The following is a 21,486-nucleotide window of genomic DNA, read 5'->3' as shown; positions in this document are numbered from 1 at the left end:
GCCAGAGTGGCAGTGTTGAAAAATAGCAAAATTAGTATTCAAATCTACTTTTTTATGTAACTTTCACACTTTGTTGTGTTATTTGGTCTCAGACATGACCAATAAGAATCAAAATGCATAACTTTCACTGCATATTTAGTGGGAGATTATGTATGTTTTCTGCTTTTCTTATCATCCTAAAATCTAAGATGTTTGTTGTTTTCTTTTATCCTAATGCTTTATTTTCTGACCCTTTTCTGAAGAGCTGTTTTTCATTAATGGAACATACACTATGTCCTCCAGTTGCTTATTCTCTTTCAGATACTTTTCAAAAAATTCATTTTTATATTTGACCGAAATATTTTTTACCTGTTTTCATCAGCTGTATCTAGCTCTGTCTTAAAAAGTAATGGCTGCTTCCCAGAAGACTAAGCAATCAGTAATATTTAGTTACTTTATCATCCACTTGATTTCCCTGTATAAATCTTACTAGCACTGATTTAATTTCTAGTTGAAGGTAAGTCACAAAAATATATTTCTATAATTCATAATAGGTACAAGAATATATAGAATGTACATATTGAAAATAAACTCTATTCTTTATATATGTAGTTATGCAACTTTCTCGGTCAGTTTATTTTTTTTTTCTTTTTTGTACTGGGAATCGAACTCAGGACATTGCATTTGCCAGCGAGGTGCTTGTGCAGCTGAGCTATATCCCCGGCCCTCTCAGTCAGTTTTGACATTCAGTAAAATAAATCAAATTGGAATTGCAATTCTGGCTTGATATACAAACAGATTGAAAGTATTTTTATATTGTTATATTGAAATTCACTGTAATTACACTAGTCAGAATATTTGATCTAAAGTTTGACAAATCCAAGAACAATAGCTCTCATAGATACAAAGGTGTTTCTACTTGCTTGCTCTAAGTGAAAGAAAGCAGTAAAATTAGCCTCTTATGACTCAGGAGTAGAGTGAAGGAACTATGGAGTGCCCAGTTCTTAGGATTACTCATTTGCTGTGCTGTAGATTTTGAATGATCATAGTTTGCTAGCTTTCTCTAGGAAGTTTAACAATGAATGAAATCACAAACCAGCTTCTTGAACAATATCACAGCCCTATATCAGCACAAATACATGCAGACACTCACATATATCATATGTCTCATATAGTTATATGTAAATGCATGCATATATGCTTATTATGTGTTATTCCACAATAAATTGAGCATTCTAATATAGAGTTTCTGTACATTGATCACATTTGTACCACCTGAGTTATCACTACGTTTATCAGAATTTTACTTTGAAGTTACCACCTTTGAAATAGGGATTATTGCTCAGCTGTGCAATACACACTTGGTAGGTGCAAGGTCCTGAGTTTAATTCCTGTATTTTTTACATATATATATATGTAAAAAATCTATTGTTGAATGGTGTACTACAGGGATTATGTCTTATGTAAAACCGGGCTTTTAAATATATGATTCACATCCTACATGTCTCAGGATTATTTGGACTGGGATAGAGTAGTTCTTTTCATTTTTAAGAAAATACAAATTCTACTTAATTCTATTTATTTCTGTATGTAGAGTAGTCTTTCAAAAGCTTGAAGTTGTCAAATCCTTTGCATATGAAATCCATTGTTAGTAAAACAATGCACTTTAGACTCATCTGGAGAAATTTAAATATGAACACAAGAGACGTTCCGATCTGGGGTGCTGAGATAATTTTTCTGGAGTACACGCTGGTGACAGTATTTTGTGAGAGCTCTCTAGGTGACAGTATTCTAAAGGCAAGGATAAGAACCACTGGTCTCAAACTTGAACCAGTCTCATTTGTTTTTACTTGTTATAGCTGGTTAATTTCACTGATTTCTACTTTTTTCTCTGCCAGTCTATATCTCCCAATAGTGAGCATTCTCTAGTCCACTAGAGCTAGAAATAGTAACTTTAGGCAAGCAGAGATTCCTAACACTGAAGTCCACTGAGGTCCCCTTAGAGGGACACAATTTGGGTTCCAGCTGGTGGAGGCACGTTTTTGAAAGATCTCAGATCAGAGCCAGTTTCAGGTAGCAGATGCTTCTGAGACATGTTGAGGGAAATAACTTAGGCCAGATGAAAGACACTAATGTTTGAAGAAGAGAGAAACAAGCAAAGAGTCTGATTTTGAATAGCCCTAAGTCTCTGGGTGAAAGGTAGATCAGAATGATGCTTTGGGGAACCTTAGCAAACCACACGATGCTTTCCAGGTTTGCTTCTAATGGCAGCATGTTTTTATGTAGCTTCAGGAAAAGGCAAGAAATAAAATTACCCTCATCAAAATTAACACCGTGCTTTCAGCACTCAGGTGGACATAACAGCTTGTACAGGCCTGTCTCCTTAATTTAAAACAGAGCCTTCGCTTGACATTGAGCCATCCTTCACTTTTAATTCCAAGTTAATGTTTGCATAAATATCCTACCACTAGCTGAAGTCTGCTCAGTCTCCAAACTACTTCATTTTTCTCTTGCTTCTTAGAATGCATTCACATTGTTAAAGATCTATCTTTCTCTCAAATTAAAGTAAAAATACTCTTTCTTACACACAGACTTTCTGACTCTTCCTTCCCTGAGGTGGATTCTGCAGAGCATTTTACTTCCACTTCTACTTAATTTTAGGTTAAAAATTGTTTAATTTGGGTACATGTTTCATTACACAATGGAAGTGAAGTCAAGAGTGTTGAGAAATTCATTTTTCTAAATCTCCTTTTGTAACCAGCAATGTCAAATATTTTTTGTGTTCTACTTTGTTTCTTTGTAGTAACTACCCATTTCTTTCAGGGTGCAATCTTTTCAGACACTTTCTATTTTGGATTGAAGCCTAAATTTGAATCTGCTCTATACAGTTGTAATTTATTGCTTCTTAAATCAAGACACGATATGTCTATAAGCTTCACTCTATCAAACTGAAATTTTTAAGAATTGAAATTTAATGGGACTTAGTATGAGTGAAAAAAAATAAGACTTAAGTTCCATACTGCCTAATATCATTTGAAAGCTAAGTATCTCCCTATTTAAAATATGATGTCACTGTAATGCTGAATTTATTTCTATTAGGTACACAACACTATAGAATCTCATCTTGTGAGGTTTTCCTTCATTTGTTCTTGTTAATATTTTAACATATTTCTGTTTTGTAGTTACAGAAATTAGCACAATGTTGAGCCTGTGGCCACTCATGTATGTCCCCAATATGTCCTATTCACAGTTCTGCTGAGTATGTGGTTATACGTCCTAAGAGAATTCATGCCTAACTTATACCTAAAGAATACTCATTTCCTCCACTTAGAATGGCAGGGCTTAGATAGTGGATATTACACACAAGAAGACTCTTTCACAGTGGCAGGAACTATAAAGGTGAAATCACTTATGCCCTTGTTTTCAAAGTACTTTACGTTAGTCTTACATCTTGCGAATCACACGCAGTGGTACGTGGATTTTCTTTTTTTGTTGACTCAGCTTGAGAGCTCTCCTTGTTTCCTGAAGCACTTTGCTGAGGCTTGAGGGGCACAGAAAGAGAGAGAGAGAAAGATCATTTAAAATAATAGGAAGAGACTCAACGAACAGATCGATATACATATAATTATGGTAACACATGATACAAGGACAGCCTTGCCCTCAGAGAAAAAGAAAATAAAAATTCGCATATATCGGAGATCCTAAAATTTGTGACTTAAAATTCTTAACTTTGAAACTAAATAAAATAATTTCCACTCACTTTTGATATATCAGTGGGATATATTGATATATCCAATGATATATCAAGAAGATCCAATAGGATTACTGTCACACTGAAGATAATTACTTTTTAAATGGTAAAATTTTATTTTAAGGATTCCAGTCCTTCAAAAGGTAGCACTTCAGTCCTTTCTCTTTAGATACAAATCACTAGGATCTCTGAGAAATAAGCACATGCTTCACTATCTCAATAAAAATTATGTAAGACTTTCTACGATTCATACAGGATTATTTTCATACCATTGCTTCACTAACCAAGCTTTACTTTGTGTCTCTGGGAATCTTAAATATTATTCTTGAATTCAAGCCTTTAAGAGCACTTCATTTAAAATGAAAAAGTTTCCTGGTTCTCATTGGAGAAGACACTCTACAACAATTTCATGTGCATGTAATGTATATAGATTTAAGAGTCTCCCTTCAAAGGTGTGTGTTACTTGGGCAGAGCTGATTCACATTTGGTACATGGGTGCACTTCTAATAAACACAAAGTAAATTCAGTAAATTCTCCTTCCTGAGGCTGGAACTTGGGCCATGTTGTAACCCAGAGAGAAAGAGATGGAATTTCTGAGCACGGGGGACACAAAAAGAAAGACAAAGACCATGTAGTCAGAGGATATAAAACTTGCTCCATGTTTTTAATTATTTTACTTCCTACATAGCATTTACCTAATTTTCTTTACATTTAATTTTAACTTTGAGATCCAGCAGGCACTGGTGTGCATGTTCCCCTCCCTTCTTTCCTCTGTGTTACCTTTCGCTCCTTTGTTTACAAATCCAACATCTGCTCTTCCCTTGGGATCTTCTGGAGGAGTAGTGAAAAACAAGGTAATGGCAAACAAAATTTGTCCTCTCTGATCCTATTAGCTCTCTAAATAAGCCTTGGGGCAAGCATTTAAATTAAGCCAACGAACAAATTGGCTCTGTGTAAGATGCCTTTTGTGGTAACAAAGAGCAGACAGGTGCTGTTTTCATCAGAGCTTACTCTGATGAATCTATTACTCAAATCACTTTAAAGCACACCAAGCACAAGAGAACAAAAGCTGATTCCTGTATCCTTTGAAAGAACAAAGATAATTCTACTTAGTACAATGAGAAAATGAGGGGAAGGTATCTTCAGAAACGTTCCTCTGAATTGCTCAAGTAAGAATGAGGAGAGGCCAGGTGAAAGAAACCATTGAAAAAAAAACACACAAAAGAAATCAGTTATTAGCACACAGATACACAGAGTAGGTATACAGTGAAATGCTGTAAAGCATACTACCGCAGAATTGAGCTTCCAAATGTTTGTACTGAATTAATTAGCAAGACGGGATTCCCCTGCATGTGCTTCAAAAGACTTTTGACACAGCCGGGATCCTGTTAGCGTGATGTGGCAGCAGTGAGCAGACAAAAATGGCACAGAAATTAGGGCTGTAAGGGGCAGGAAGGAGCAATCAAAATAAGCAAGTGAATGGTGACGGTGCTGATGACTTAACAGAGATCAGGCATTGATCATATATTGAGCGCCTCTAACAGTTAGAATTGATGACCTTTGAGAAGCTGTACCGACCTCAAGAAGCCTGAAGGAACATGTTTAGAGTGAACAGAGCAACTTTATATTGTCAACAGAGAGTCCGAAGCACTTGAGCCTCCCAAATGGATAGACACTATTAGGCAGCAATGCCAGAAGGAAAGTCACTCTTAGCAAGAGTCAAGGAGCTATTTATTCCTTCTAAAATCTACTGAACATCCACAACCTGCTCCCCCTCAGCTTTCAATTTAACAGACGCTTTGAGGAAACAGGTTACAGAGAATAGAGGGAATAAGTAAACACGAGGACTGGGAGAGAATCTCCCCTGGCAGTCTCGGCCAGAAGCAGGATTGCAAAGATATGAGGAGGAGATTAAATCACAGTCACAGCAAAGGAACAATGTTAGGGCACTTCGTTTCTGCTGAACAATCAGATAACTGAATGAGTAATCCTAGCATTGTTCTGTAAATTTAGTTTAATAGCAGCATTAAGGAAATAGAAAACATAGATACTTATAATAACTATTAGTATTGCTCAATGCTGTTTCTCTGTCTCAATGTTTTCTTGCATGGCTATCATACACGGCCAGAATTACAGTAGCCAAGACATAGTTATTCTGTGTTTAGCCATCTAATATAAAATGCTGCCATACTACATGTTTTGTATCTAAAATTTACAGGTACAAAAACTCATATAATGGCTATAGTGAAACATGCATCGTGGTTGAAGTTTTTGGCAGTTTTCCACTCTGGATTATATAGATAATATCGTTATGAACATCAACCCCTTTGGCACCAGAACACACATTATTCTCATCATTGCTTCCAATATTTAACCCAAATACTGGGTCAGAAGCTCCTAAATGGAAGATATGCATCCTTATTCCACACCTCTACCTTGAAGGTTAGTATATATGTGTCATCATTTACTTTTCACATTTTTCTTTCATCATTTCTTTATATTTATTAGGACAAAAAAAAGATAAGAATTAAGTGTCACTACTGGATCAAAGAGGATGGTTTTTCAGGGCTGAAAACATTCTTCAGAGCTTTCCAAAATTTGCCAATTTTAATTACTTTTAGAAGTATGAGTCAATAAACTGTAATTGTGCAAAATTCTATAACAGAATTGTGTTTGGAACTGCAATCAAAGACAGAAAAGCATGGTTCTTGATGCTAAAGAGCACCCACTTTCTTCTCAGGAAATGTTCCTCATTCCTTCTACTCTCCAGGTAGTTGCTGATGCCTTTACTATGCCTGCCTTTTTGGCATGTCTTGGAATATCTTTGTTTGTTTGTTTGTTTGTTTGTTTTTCTTCTGATACCAGGAATCAAACTCATGACCTTGCGCTTACCAGGCAGGCGCTGTGCCACTGAGCTAAATCCCCAGCCCCCAGCTTGGAATATCTTCAGTGTTTCCTAGTGTATCAAATCCCCTGCTCTCTTCAAGATATGAGCACAAAATTAGCTGCATCATTGAAGTTTAACTGTGCAGATAAAGAAGGCCACAGTGATTGACTATCTCCTTACGGCAGGATTCCTGTCTCAGTTATTTGCAAACGCATCTTTTCTGGTGGCCTGTGCGTCTCAGTTTTGGGGAGCAAAGTTGGTTTCCGTCTGGGTTTGATTCATCTGTCCTCTCCTTCATCCTGTGAGCTCCTGCTGTTCCACCAACAAAGCTCTTTCACTCATCATGGTTGAAGCCACTGTTTCCTGTTTGCAACCGGGGAGGTCTGGATGATGCAAGTAGCCAGACAGTGAAGGTGAAGCTGACAGCACCGTGTTGGCCCTGACACACTGGTTTACCACGGGACCGAGAGGAGGAGAATCTAGCAGAGCTGCAGTACCTCAGGGGCAGTTCTACTTAGGATGTCTGACGTATTTCTGAAGGTGTAATTCTTTATCAGATGGATACATTTGAATGCTTGCTTAATTATATATTATTATATATTATTTGTTATCTGTCTGTGTGTGTCTATCTTGTGGGCCTCACCTATTCTGAGGGAAGAGAAAAGGGGCTTCATCTACTATTAACTTCACATAAAGCAGACGGAAAGAAAGATAATACACTTTTTCTCCTTTGTAAATTTTCCAAAACCTACAACTGTGGTCATCTATTAAATTACACAGGTGCCTGGCTTTCTACATTTTATATTTAATGCTAAAATTACCTCAATTTAGGTTCAGGATTAAAAGAACATACATTGATTACCTTTTAGCAATGAGAGGAAATTACGTATTACTTTACCATTTGAGCACCAATGCATCAAAAGCTAAATCATTTAATTTTTAAAAACATACTATTTAATTAAAAAGAAGAGATTGCTTTTAACCCCAATGAATGTAATACTTTGTACAGGTGTTTCTGTCAATGAAATGGTTGTTGTAAAAAAAAAAAAAAAAAAACAAGGAAAGAAAACTAAGCCTTAGATAATCTATTGAATAAACACCAGGATGACAAGTGACTCTCCCGGAAGACAGTACATTTTGCAGACAAGGAAAAGGGGATTCCAATCTAGGATAAATGCTTAAATAAAAGAGCTGATCAATCCACACGTGTCTCTGCAGGACCTCTGCTTCCTGCTTTTCTCTCCAATGAGATAAAAACCTTTCACACCTCACTGCACTTTTGTTGATGCCGCATTTGTTTTGTGATGGGAAAGCTGAAGGTAAAGTAGTATTTGCTATCAGTTAGGCAGCTCTTTCTTGAAGATTTATTGTGTCCTTGAATAAACAGGGAACTCTGTCTTACTCAAGGGTGATGAGGGCCAAAAAGAGTGACTATGGTAGAAGCCTTCACGTGGATATCAGTGTCCCCAGAAGAAGATCTGTCAGTATCTCCTGTGGAAAAAAACATGATGATGTTCTGGATCTTGAGATAAGGCAGTCACACCATGTATTATTCATCAAGGGTTGTAAAGTAAAATACTCTGAGAGGCCAGCTCACAACTTGAGCAATTTATTTTTTCACAGTTCTGGAGTCTGGAAATCCCAGATCAAGCACCAGCAGAAGCACTTTGTAGTGAAGACTTTCTTGCTAGCTTACAGAAGGTCACCTCAGTGCTGTAACTTCACTGCACAGAGAAACAAGCTTTCTGGTTTCTCTTCTCATAAAGACAATTCTGTGAGACTATGATCAACATCTATGACCTTCAGATTTAACCTTAGTTACTTCCATAGAGACCGTATCTCTAAATATATTTCCCTTGGTAGTTAGACCTTCAACATTTGAAACTTTATAGAGCACAACTAATTCCGCACTATTCTGCCTTGTTCATGTGGGCCATAAAGAGCTGCATGAATATCCTTGTACCACGCCAGGAGTGCCTCAGAAGTTGAAAGCATCATAGAAGAGATTCACCATGAAAGATTCCAAAGAAAATGCAGTTCTGCCAGATTTCAGATTTCTCACTTCCAGATATGTGAGAGAAAGGTTGACACGATTCATCACCTCTCACCATAAACTTCCCTTTCAAACTCATAGAATGCAATTATGTTTTTTAAGGCCCTATTTTCTCTGGATTCTGAGCTATTGATAATAAATAAATAAATAATAAATAAATAAATAAGTAAATGGACAGAAAAATGAGGAGGAAAAAGAGAAAAGGAAAGAGATAGGAAATAGAATTAAGGAGAAGTCACAAGAAAAGAAAAGAGCTGGAGTCTCTGAAGAATCCACTGCAGAGTTCTACTTGCTAAAATATATTTTCTATTTTAACTTCACTAAGGCTTAACTTTTGGTCAAATATTTTCTTGAGAAAGCAAACCAAACTACACCGTCTTTCAGGAGATGAGGAGTGTGACCAAAGACATCACCTGTACTCATGAGGGAAGCGGTACTTCAGAGCTGAACACAGGAAGCCAGCGCCTGTCATCCCAGTTACCCAGGAAGCTGAGGTGAGAGGTGAGAGGTTTGATGGTGGCTACTGTTCAAAACAAGATGAGACAGGGAGAGAGAGAGAGATAGACAGACAGACAGATACATAGATGACACCTTCAAGAACAGTGGTCTAAAGTATTTACAAAGATAATGGAAAAGTGAGAGGACAATGTTTCTTTTTGCTCTACTTATTATCGGATAAGAGAATTTAGTACCATAAAAAGTCATTAAAACACAGTTTTCAGAGCTGGGCTGGTGCCCTTTGGCTTCTCTGTTCCTTATTCTACTAATGTGCTGTTGGAGACTTCAGCAGAAGGTGTGAGCACATGGGTTACGAAGTCCTTGGTTACCTCACCAAGAAACAGCCAGCAGACACCTTTCTCCATGCTGATCTCCACTTTCCTGCCCTTAGGGTACCTCCTCAATGATCCCATGAAATTGAAGAAGTCAAAGGTTCCTGCTATTCCATTTCTTTCCTTCCCTCCAGCTTCACATGGTTTGCCAAAATTTGATGATGACTAACAGGGAAAATCAAATCTTGGAGGATTCTGAGTAATAATGTCATTTCTAAATAACAAATCACTCCCTAGAAGCTAAAATCTGACTTGCTTATTCACAAAATCAAATCTTCAGTTTCATTCTAATAACCCTTTGGTTTAATGCCATCAGAAATTTGGTAAAGGATAGAATTAAGCACTATACCAATTATCAAAAGTTGATATATTTATATGAGTCAGTTATAATAAACTTTGGGAATTCAGTGTATTTAAACAAGTGCATCCTTATCTTCTCTTTGCTTTTGTTCAGTTTGCTCCTTCTGTCTCAAATTGCTTTCTCCTGTGACTGTCGTCATGAATCTCTCTCATACTGCAAGGCTGAGTTCAGTCACCTTTCATGAATGCTTATTCAAGATACTACAGGCATGGGGAAGGACATCTCTGAGACTAATGAAGGAAAGGAAAAAGACTCAACAATATTTAATGACACTTTTATGGGAGGACTTTGTGGCAGTTTGTACCTTAAATGTCCTCCAAAGTTACCTGCTGAGGGACTGGTTTCCAGTTGATGACATTTTGTACAGTGACTGAGTCGTGAAGGTTCTCACGTCATCAGTGGTTTCATCCACTCATGGATTCACAGTTTGATTGCATTCCTGGGAAGTGTTGGGTCTAAGTCGTGGAGCTGTAACATGGGGGACTATGTCTTGTCCCTGCTCTTTTCTTCTTGAGTTGTCTCATTCTCTCTCTCCCCTTCTCTCTTTCTCTCCTGCCTGGCTGCCATTAGCCGAGCAGCTCTACCTGGTCACACGCTTGACTAAGATGTATTAACTCCCCACCGACCCAAGACAATGGAGTCAGCACAACACAGACAGAAAGCTCTGATGTCAAGGGGAAGTCAATCTTTCTTTATTAAAATTGTCTTCTCAGGCATGTTGCAGCTAAGATGAAAAGATGACTCAGAATGATATTAGAGTAAATTACGTACCAACTATACAGTACATCTTTATGTAAATGATGCTAAAGCCCTATGGTGAAAGAGGGTTGCATACAATCCCTATTTTTTTTAAAAGAACATAGCTCAGTGATCATTGCATTTGTCAATAATGAGATTTATTTCCAGGGTATTCATTGTCTGCTGTTAGTGTAATAAGCAACAACCCATTTAATGAATTACATGAGTTCATTGTCTTAGAAGCTCTCCGGGTCAGACCTCTCACACGAGTCTCAGTGGGTAAAATGAAAGAGTCTTTGTAGCATTTTGCTTTCTGGAGACACCAGGGAGGAACACACTGTCCTTTTTCAACTTTAAAAGCCAACTCACATCCTGTGTATCTGTGCTCTCTTCCTTCATTTTCAGGCCTAGCAACATTGCGTGTGTCCACACTCTGCCTGGTACCAACCGCCCTGTCCTCCCTGACCACTTGGGAGGGCACTTCTCCTTACACGGAGCTCAGCCAGAAAATTTGAGATCATCCCCATAATTTAAAGCTAGATGATTGGAACTTTTAATTTCTTTTTAATGAAGCCATTATATCCACCATGTATTTTTAACCCTAAAAGTACATTCATAAAGAATATATATAATGATAATGGATTTTTAAAACTTTTAAAACCAGCATTTCTAATTACACTCTTATATTCTAAATGTGGTGAATATAGATAAGGCAACCATTTTCAAGAAAGTAATTTCAAATTTTATAATTTTAAGATACTAATACTAGAAAAAGAATAGGTCAATCAACTTAAAAATTTGGCATAATAATCCAAATAAGAAAGGAAAATACTGATAAGAGGAGACAATGTGGAGGAAAACAAAACAAAGTTAGAATACTAAAATTATTGAAAGTACTAACATAATAAGTTTTCTAAGAATATTGATAGGCACACAAAAACTCTAGAACAAAAATGGTTTAAAATTATTTAAAGCATAATTTTATATATATGCTACATAGCACCATGCTAGTCCTATCATCTAATTTGTTAAATTATGTTGGTTGCTGGAAAATAGTGTTTGTTTTCTTGGTACCAGGAATTGAACTCAGGATTTCTCACTTGCCAGGCAGGTGCTGTGCCACTGAGCTAAGGTGCTCGGCCCTTTAAAGCATAATTTTAAAGGATAAAGGACAGTGGTGTAGTTCACTGGTAGACTGCTTGCCATGAGTACATGCCCAGAACTTCAGAGATAAATAAAAAAGACAGATCTTTAACATCACACACAATTAAAAGTGAGTGCATATAAAGCCACATAGAAACTGGAATTCTTAAAAAAATAGAAATTTTCAATGTTATGTAGAAAAAAGGGACAAAATCTTTATTAAAAGACATTGACAATATAGTAGGAATAAAGCTACACTGCACACAAAATCGATGAGAAAGTATTTGCAGATCAAAGGATTGCACACAAATATATAAAAGATCCTCATAAGTCAATAAATGAATGACCATTTTTAAATAAGGAAAAGGCAAAGTTATAGCCTTATCTTAAACTGAAAAGAAAATTTCAAAATAAAGATGGCTTTACACTTTAATATCTAACAAATGCAATTTAAGAAGAGTGAACTGGCATTTTCTACTAAATTGGCAAAATTTACGATATAAATACTAACTGTTGGCAACTATTTGGAATAGAACAAGAGTAGTGCATTCTCAATGCTCATGAAATACATTTAAAATACTTATTTTTGTAAGAAAAAAAAATTAAACCAGTCTGTCCATATCTTATGAGGCTTGCCTACACATGGTTTTTCATGTAAAAACTCTCCAGCAGATATCTCCTCTAGGCTGGTTGTGTATAATTGAACCGCTGAGGTCTGAAACAGATTTGGTCTCAAATTCAATGGAGTGATTATTTAAAAAAAAGAAGCTGAAGTCTTACTGTGCATCAACAGAAGAATGCAGAAATAGATTCTAGTGTGACCTGATGCTTCAGTTCAGTGCTATGAATTAATTGGACTACAACTACAAACAACAAATATGGACCTCCTAGAAAGAACAGAAACACGGGCACCCTAGAGAGAAATATCTGATGAAAAATAGTTCCAAAAGTTAGACAATTTTTAAAAGATTCAAATAAATCAAAAGTCTCTATATTTTTAAAAGACAAATATGTATGAGAAGAAGACACTCATCCAGGGCAGAAGAGCTGAAATTTGCATGCAGAAAATTTAGCACAAAGATTGTGGTTCAGTATCCAGTGAAAGTGAGTAATAGCATTGTGTGTGCATGTGTGTGTGCTTGCATGAATGTGGTGAGCGGGATGGAGCCCAGGGCCTTCACACCAAGCTACAACTGCAGCCCTTTGAATAATTCCGTTTTTTAATATGAGAGAGTTGCACTAAGCATGCACAAGGCATGAACTTGTCATCCTTTTGCGACACTCTTCAGAGTTCTGAGATTGCAGGCAAGCACCAACACTGTTCCTGGACCCAATCATGTTTTGTGTTGGTTTGGGGAACTTAGGTTTGCTGTTTTATTATCATTTTCACATCTTACATTTTTAAGAAAACTTGGAAATTTACAAAATACATCTATTGGCTATATATTCTTTATCTAGACAATAAAATGGTTTATGAAACCGAGCACACAGTACCAGAATGTTCTATGGAAGTGTCTACAAATGCGTCAACCAAACTTTGGGAGAGAAAGTATCTAAAGCATTTTTCCTGCTTCAGGAGATTATAGAATTTGTTCTTGTTCTTGTAAAATTCTTTGCTGCTTTCGGTTTACTTTTTGCTTGAAATAGCATAGAATATTTTCTTTCTAAAATAAGAGCGGTGATAAACACATGATGTGGAAGCATCAGATTAACACTAGTCAAAAGAATTTTAAGCTCAGTGGTAAATTAATTGTGCCTAGGAATTAGAATCTATCACAATGTAGAAGGAAGCCCTGAGTTTGAAATGACAAAACGGGGACTTAGTGCAGAGATTTCAGTTTAAGATGATATAATGTGGCGAGAAAGAATAACTTGATTTTGTGGGAGCTGAGAAGCAAGGTGCAGTAGAGGAGCGATTCATCAAGTAGCTCACCAGTCAGCCTCCAGAGAGGAAGTGCGGCACGCCCTCTTCCAGCCTGTCAACAGCTACAGGTGCACCAAGGTTAGACACTGAACATCAACTCAGTTAAAATACCATACAAGTAAAAATAGTGCAAACACTGACTAACGTGATTCATACATATTTCTAAACTTCCTGTATAAATACCATGATATTGATAATGAATGATAAAGTAAATGTGATATAAGTAAAAATAATAATAATAATATGTGATTATTAATTCAGAAAGTTTTTTTTACAATGGTGAGGGTCAAATCCAGGGTCTCCCATATGCAAGGTCAGTAATCTAACACAGCTGTATCCCTAAACACAAAATTATTCTAAATTAATTGTGAGATATAGAGCTATGAGATTTAGTGCTTCTGAAGTATTTTAATGATGAATATTGCTGTACTCACTTGAGTTGTTGAGTATTTCATTATTAATAAACACATATTAGTATTTCAAGACAACAAATCCATATTCCTATGAGAAAGACTCATTTAGAAATAATTTATTTCTCTTACTGATAATGGCTCAGGAGTGATCAGTATTGCTTATATAAAGCTGCATTACTGAAAATTTTAGTAACTTAAAATAATTCAGGAACTTGTTTGATAGTGTGTATGACCTTGTGCTGTGTGTACTTTAAATGCATAAGAAGAATGAAATATAAATTAAATGGAAGAAAACATAGACACTTTTGATTAAAATTCAAACCAAATCTAATTTAAGTAGATGTAAAGATTTTTATTTGTCTTCACATTGGAAATTCAGGACAGCAATAATATTAGCAATAATATTTATTGACAGAGCCCTTGCTCTGTGTCAGAAAAAACCTGAATGTTGTGTAATATATTCTAACAATCAATTGTACTACCTGTTACAAATAAGGAAATTATAATTTAAAGTTTAAGAAATTTGCAAAATAGGTCAAAAATTTAAGCATTAACTTTTCCTTTCAAAATAAAAAAAAAGAAGAAATTTGCACAGATGTAATGAGGCAATTAAATGATATTACCCATTCACGGGCCGGGGATGTAGCTCAGCCACACAGCTCCTGCCTAGCAAGAGCAAGGTCCTGAGTCTGATTCCCAGTACCAAAAACCAAAAGAAAAAAAAATATAATGAAAAAAATTACACATTCATTAATATTAGTTGGTGCTGATCCTGGACATTTGCAAAATTTAATAAAAAAAGCATCCATATTTTAAGGCAACAAACAAATTCTTTTAGTTCCCAGAAAATTTTCTGCCAAAATTTTAAACTTCTCCTTTATTTCACTTTAATACAAAAATAGAGAAATTTTCAGTGTCTAGCCACTACTAGTTTTCAGCAACACAGAGCACTGAATAACTTTCAAATTTCCAATCCAATAATTATCTTAAAAAAGGACTTTTAATTTTTTTATTTTAAAGAGACAAAAAAGAGAGATCAAAAAAGCAATAAAAAAGATAAAGAACTTCAAGGCAAGATGAGAGGAAATTAATTATGGTTATTATATTGTGCATTGTTATCTTCAAAGTAGTTGCTCAGATTATCAGGTATAAGCATGCAAAATTGATCAAACAATATAATTACTAACTGTTCCTTTCAATAGAAATAAATAGTACAATTATCTTAGCTATCTTGTGTATATATACATATCTTTTCTTTTCCTTTCCTTCTTTTCATCCTTTTCCTCATCCTAGTTGTTCTGTCCTTTTGAGCAGTTTCTTTCCCTTTCACAACATCTATTGTGCCTTTTGGATCCTATTTAATTTACTCTTTCATTTTCTTGCACTAGAGAGGTAATATGATGTTTACACATGTGATTCTGATTTATTTTACTTATAATTATGGTCTCAAGTTGTATCCATTTACCTATAAAAAACTTGAGTCTATTATTTTCTTGCTGAGTAATACTCCATTGTATAAAAATATCACATGTTTTTTATCCATTCCTCGATTGATGGGCATTTAGGTTGTTTCCAGGATTTAGCTATGACAAATTGTGCTGCTGTAAACATGGGTGCACATGCATTGCTGTGATATGATGTTTTCATTTCTTCTGGGAAAATACCCAGAGGGGAATAGCTGGGTGGAATGGGACCTCTAGTCCTAGTTTTTTGAGGAATCTCCACACTGATTTCCACAGTGGTTGTACCAGTCTACACTCCCACTAACAGTAGAGAAGGGTTCCTCAAAATTTAAAATCCCAATAAAAATGGGCATCTGAGATGAATACACACTTCTCAGATGAAGAAATGCAAATGGCAAACAAACATATGAAAAAACATTCAAAGGCATTGACTATTTGAGAACTGCAAATTGAAACAACACTGAGATTCCATCTCACCCCAGAAAGAAGAGCTATCATCAAAAAAATCCACCAATAAAAAACCCTGGTGGGCCTGTGGGGAAAGTAGGACTTCTCAAACTGACTTTCACTGATATTAAATTATCAGTATTTTTTTCAAAGAGATTTGTTCCTTGTTTTACAAACCACTTTGTCTTAGTCACTTTCTCCTCACTGGGACAGAACAGTGGACCTCTGACACTTACAGGAGGAAGGGTTTATTTTAGCTCACAGTCTGTAGAGGTTTCAGTGCATGGTTAATTGGCTCCAAGATGGCACCATGGCGGAGGGACAAGACAGAGAATGTGCTGCTCATGGTGTGGCAGCAGAAAGCTGAATCAAGGGAGGAGCCAGAGCAGTAAACCTTCCCAGGCCAGGTCCACCGTGACCCACGCCCGCCCCTATGACCAGACTTTACGTCCTAACATCCAGCTTAGCTATAAATTCATCAGTGATTCTATCATCCCCAAAGTACCACCTTGGACCACATGAGGCTTTTGGGGACATCTAGGTATAAATCATAACATGCTTACTGGGGGACGACGATGTGATCAGACTTTGTCAGATGACATAAGAGGAATCATGGCACATCCAGGCTAGTAAAACGATACACTTCATAAAAGTTTAGTTAAATACAATTTGCAAAATTTCCCTTACAGGAAAGTTTGAACTGCTTTGGAAGCACAGTACACAAGAAGCTGCTTTTTTTGCTTGTTTGTTTCTCTGTGTGTTTTTGACCCATTTGGACCACAAGGTGTGCTTCTAAGGAAATGGCCCTGGAAAGGGCGGTCTGAGAAAAGTGCTTCCACAGGCAGTCAGCAGAGGAGTAGCTTTCTGGGCCCAAAGAAGTGATACTACATAGTGGCAAGTCCACTTGGAACGGACTGTTCCTGGCTCTTCGCTGCTTGCTAAATCTCTCCACATTGACTTAGCTCTATCCCCAGAGCTAAACGGTAAACTAGCAGCTTCAGAAGTGGTCTCCGTGCTTCTAATTCCACCGTTCCTCCCACTGGGGTCCTTCAGAGATGCCCTGCGTTACTCACTACTGCATCCCCCAAACTGCTGACAGAACAACAAATTGAACATAAAGTCGGAGCTGATCCACTGTTCTTCCTCTATGCGCTTGTATGTTCAGGTTCACCTGAAGATCCCTGGGCTGTGGACAGAAAGACGTTCCTTCAAAATGTCCTCCTGAATGTCCTTCTACGCATGCCCAGTTGCTCTTCTAACTGCAAACCTGAAATACTCACTAATAATCTCTCTCGACCCCGTCCCTCTCTGTCTCACGCTTTCTCTGTCCCTCCTCAGTCTTTCTTGACATGCCCTGGCACACGCACACACTCACAGAAGCACAGCTGTGCACAGGTGCACAGACTATTTCCACGTCCTGTGCTACAGAAACCGTCCCCTGTGAGTCCTCTTCCTCTGTCCATGGTTGTACCTTATAGTTCTCGCCACATTCTTTCCTGATCAACTCACCACGTGAACATAACCCTCAGGAATGAGCCTGTCTCGGGGTTCTCATGGAATTCTCTGTTAACATGTCATCACCTTTTATGCTTCTGTAGATTTCCAAAAATGGAAACAGATGCCCCTCAGCATTTATGAAGAACTGCTTCTAGCACCGTCGTCCCAGGTACCAAAATCTGTGGATAATCAAGTCCCTAATGAAAAATGGCATAAAGTGCATAGAGCCTGGACACCTCGTCCTGGTGCTTCCTGTCACTTTCATACTGCATATAACCCCAAATGCAAAGTGAAGGCTACAGGAGTAGCTTTCATAGGGTATTGTTTAGGGAATTCCTGCAGGACAACAGGTGTTCATGTTTAGGGCAGAGCCATTATTTTAAAGATCTATGCTTGATCTCCAACGGATTGCGTCTATGTATGCAGCCTGGAGATGCACAGGGACAGCTGTTACTGTATTATAATTTTTTAAAAAAATGTTTTAAATTACATTCCCCTTTAATACTAAAGAGTCTTATATTAGTTACAAATACTTTAGTAGGAAGAAAGTAAACTTCAAAGATTTACTGTTTCACACTGGAAACTTTGCAATGCAAGAAAAGCAGAACTGGTCCTGATTATTGTAACTCAATAATATCTCCAGGACACAGGGAGCTGCTCATCTTTCTCCCTGAGATACTCACAATGCACCCTCAGAGTTATGAGATGTTGATTACAGTGGCTTCAATTTAATAACTTTCCAAATCATTCAGATTATTCTCTTAGTTATGAATTACCACGTTCTTGTTTTGTATTCAGTTTATTGGGGCTCAGTCAATCTAATAATGTTTAAAGTTATTGAACTCCAAGAAAAATGTTAGTACATATCAAAGAGATGTAGGAAAGCCCTAGCAAATTATGCATAAGAGATAATGTTTGTGCAAGAAAATGAGAGGGCAGAGTAAACAGTGCTTTTGGGTGATTAAAAGAATGAGAGCTGAAGAGCTGAATAAAGACACAGCCCACTTCTGGTATGCATATGAGCACCTGGCACATAACTCTTCAGGGATGGTAGCGGAGAGGAGGATGTGGTTGGTGAATTATAGAAGGATGGCAGTGCTGTGATAGAGAATGGCCATCAAATGAAGAGAAATTGAGCTTTGATCTAAAACATAGAGTCAGCCTCAGAACTCAGGGTGTGGGCAGCTGGCTTTTCTGAAGAACAGTATAGCGACATAAAAATGGTGGGCTGTGTATCACATTTTATTAGTAAATCATGAGAGGAAGCTACTTTTCTGCACATTTCCACAGTTGCAGGAAATTATTTCAGTGGCATTAGGAAATAAAGTACATAGTAAGAGAGGAATTTTCCCAAAGTCATCATTTCATGTCCATGTTATTCCTTTCATCTCAGTTCAGTGAACATACTATGGAACCATGATCATTTTTATACATTAAGATAACACAGAGAAAAAATAATTCTGATCTTCAGAAGATACTGTGAAATTTCATGTTCTTACTACAATGTTTAGGTTTCAGGTTTTACATGCTAAACCAGTCAATTACACCCAAGTGTTGTGCAGCTCTGAAGTCATGATTAAGAATGTAAAATGTGCGACGTTAGATTAAACAATGTACCTTCCTGCTCACATCGCTGCGTTTGCACAGTGCCTGCAAGAAACCTCTGAAATCAGCCCCCTGTGAAGTCAGGTTCACTGTCGTGCCTGGCAAAGCATTCAGCTCAGCCACGTAGCGGATGATCATTAATTCCTCCAGCGGTTATGTGTCCTGGCTGGCTTTGGTGAAAGGGACGGCGTGCAATGCTGTTGGGTGGCAGGGGTGAAGGAGGAAGGAAGGAGCAATGGAAATGAACAGAGATTCTCTGCCTTAAACGCTTCATGGGTTTGGTGAAGTATAAGACACACATTTCAATGTCACTTTTCCACGTACTAAAATTTAAAATTAATTAAAATGAGAAAAAAGATCTATCAGCACATATCTATCAGGCAATGCTATGTGAAGCCATGCAAATGAAATTTACAGCGCATTTTAATGACTGAAATTAACCATTTGGGAAGTATTAACTGTACCACCTTTTAGGAAGCTCACAATATCTCTTTGCTTCCATGTGCTTGCATAACACATGAAGATAAACACTGTATGACAATGACAATGTGACTATGCATCATGGCATGAGACTGTCAGAACTCACTATGTACAGCACCAAACTTCATCTGTAGAGTGAACTGTAGAACTTGGGTGGTAGCAACATATTCATCAGTTCACCAGTTCCCCACTGGTGTGCCACCCTAGCGTAAGACGTTGGCTGGGATGCGGTGGGGATGTGTGGGTTACATTTCTACACTTCTGTACTTCTACAGAGGTAGTGAGATTCACAGAAAAGCTCTTTATTTCCTCAATTATTCTGTTAACTTAAAATTGCTCTGAAAAATAATTTCAAAAGCAAATATAGCCATTAAAGATAGAATTAAATTATGGTTTAAAAGCTAAAATAAATATCAATGTTTACAAGTCAAAAATACATTAATAATTGTAGCACTGTATTATAATAAAAAACTAAAACAATGATCTATATGTACATGTATACATAAATAAATGAATAAATATGTACAGGAGAAGAGATGTTAGGTATGGAATTCTAAATAGTGTACATAAAGGAAGGGGATGCCTTCCTCTAATGAGTACATTACACATCACTTTCACCTGAGCACAGGCTGAACTCAGTAATTCAGTTCCAAAGAACAAAGTAGGGGAAGATAAATCTAGGAATTTTTGGAGAAATCTCACTGATACTACTTTAAGAAAGTGATAATGTTTAACATCACCAAGAATTTCATGCCGCTATTACAGATCCCCCGTGTCTTGTTGAAAAGTGTGTTACCTCACCATGATAATATTTTCAAAATCAGTAAATCCCAACTGAGCATGAAAACTGATTGGCTAGCCATTTTGGGGGGGATATTACACACACTAGTGAAACCCAAGATCTTTAGAATGGTAATAGCATCATTCCAATGCTAAAGTTTTCATAAATGTGCCAGTTTTGATAGTTATGATAATTTAGTTTTGATACCATGACATGAACATCCCAGAAAGCTTAGTGAACTCTGTTAACTACCTAAGGATTTTCTGAGTCTACAAGTAAGCCACATTCAAATTTTATTTTAAACATTTTGCCTTTAAGAAAGAGAAACCTCTCCAAAAAATAGTGCTGGGAAGGCTGGTCCTTTCTATTGAAACAATGAAATCTGAAGCTTACCTTTTGTGTTCTACAAGTATTATTAACTCTAGTTTATAGACCTAAATGTAAACCTGACACAATAGAACTGTGAGAAGAAAACCTACCAGAAACACTTGAAATATTGGCATAGGCTATGAGTTTTAAATATGACCCCAAAATCACACACACACACAAAAACAATAGCAACAGTACACAAATGGGATTATTTGAAACAAAAATCTGAAAATAAAGGAAACAAATAACACCATGAAGAAACCCATACCGAATGGGTATAAAATTGTGAACTATTCATCAGAGTACATGTAATATGTAAAAAACAAAAGACTTAGCAAAAGAAAATATTTATTCCTTTAGAAATAAGATATCGATCTCAATAACATCTTTTTAAAAAACTAATAAAAGTGACAAAAAAATAAACGAAAGTTTCTCAATGTCATTAACCATCAGGGAAATCAAAGTCTAAACTACAATGAGATAGGAGCTAAACCCTGTTGTAAAGTCTATTATAAGAAAACATAAGAAATAAACGACGATAATAGCAACCACAATGTGGAGGAAAAGGAACTCTTATGCACTCTTGGGAGGAATGTAAATTACTACAACTTGGAGAACAGTTTAGAGGTTCACAAAAATCCAGTTATCCTGCTTCTGGGTTTATAGACAAAGAAAATGAAGTCAGTTTACCAAACTGATATCTGTAGGTCCATGTTTATTGCTTTACCTTTCATGATACCTAAGATATGGAATCAACCTAGGCGC

The 21,486-nt window shown here is 36.8% G+C and overlaps 1 protein-coding gene across 1 annotated transcript in view; it reads right to left on the bottom strand.

Moving 5' to 3' along the window:
* Positions 1–21,486, bottom strand: part of Luzp2 (leucine zipper protein 2) — a gene marked incomplete in the record, with an annotated part of 425,545 nt that overhangs the window by 11,699 nt on the left and 392,360 nt on the right. The window contains 1 exon segment of the mRNA XM_005401738.2: positions 3,428–3,520. Within this exon segment, the coding sequence (XP_005401795.1) occupies positions 3,428–3,520 (93 nt within the window).

The sequence above is a fragment of the Chinchilla lanigera genome, unplaced genomic scaffold (genome assembly GCF_000276665.1).
Source record: "Chinchilla lanigera isolate Chin_1 unplaced genomic scaffold, ChiLan1.0 scaffold00075, whole genome shotgun sequence".
In the NCBI taxonomy this organism is placed as follows: Eukaryota; Metazoa; Chordata; class Mammalia; order Rodentia; family Chinchillidae; genus Chinchilla; species Chinchilla lanigera.
The sequence above is the reverse complement of the archived record's forward strand: the minus strand, read 5'-3'. Positions and strand labels throughout refer to the sequence as shown.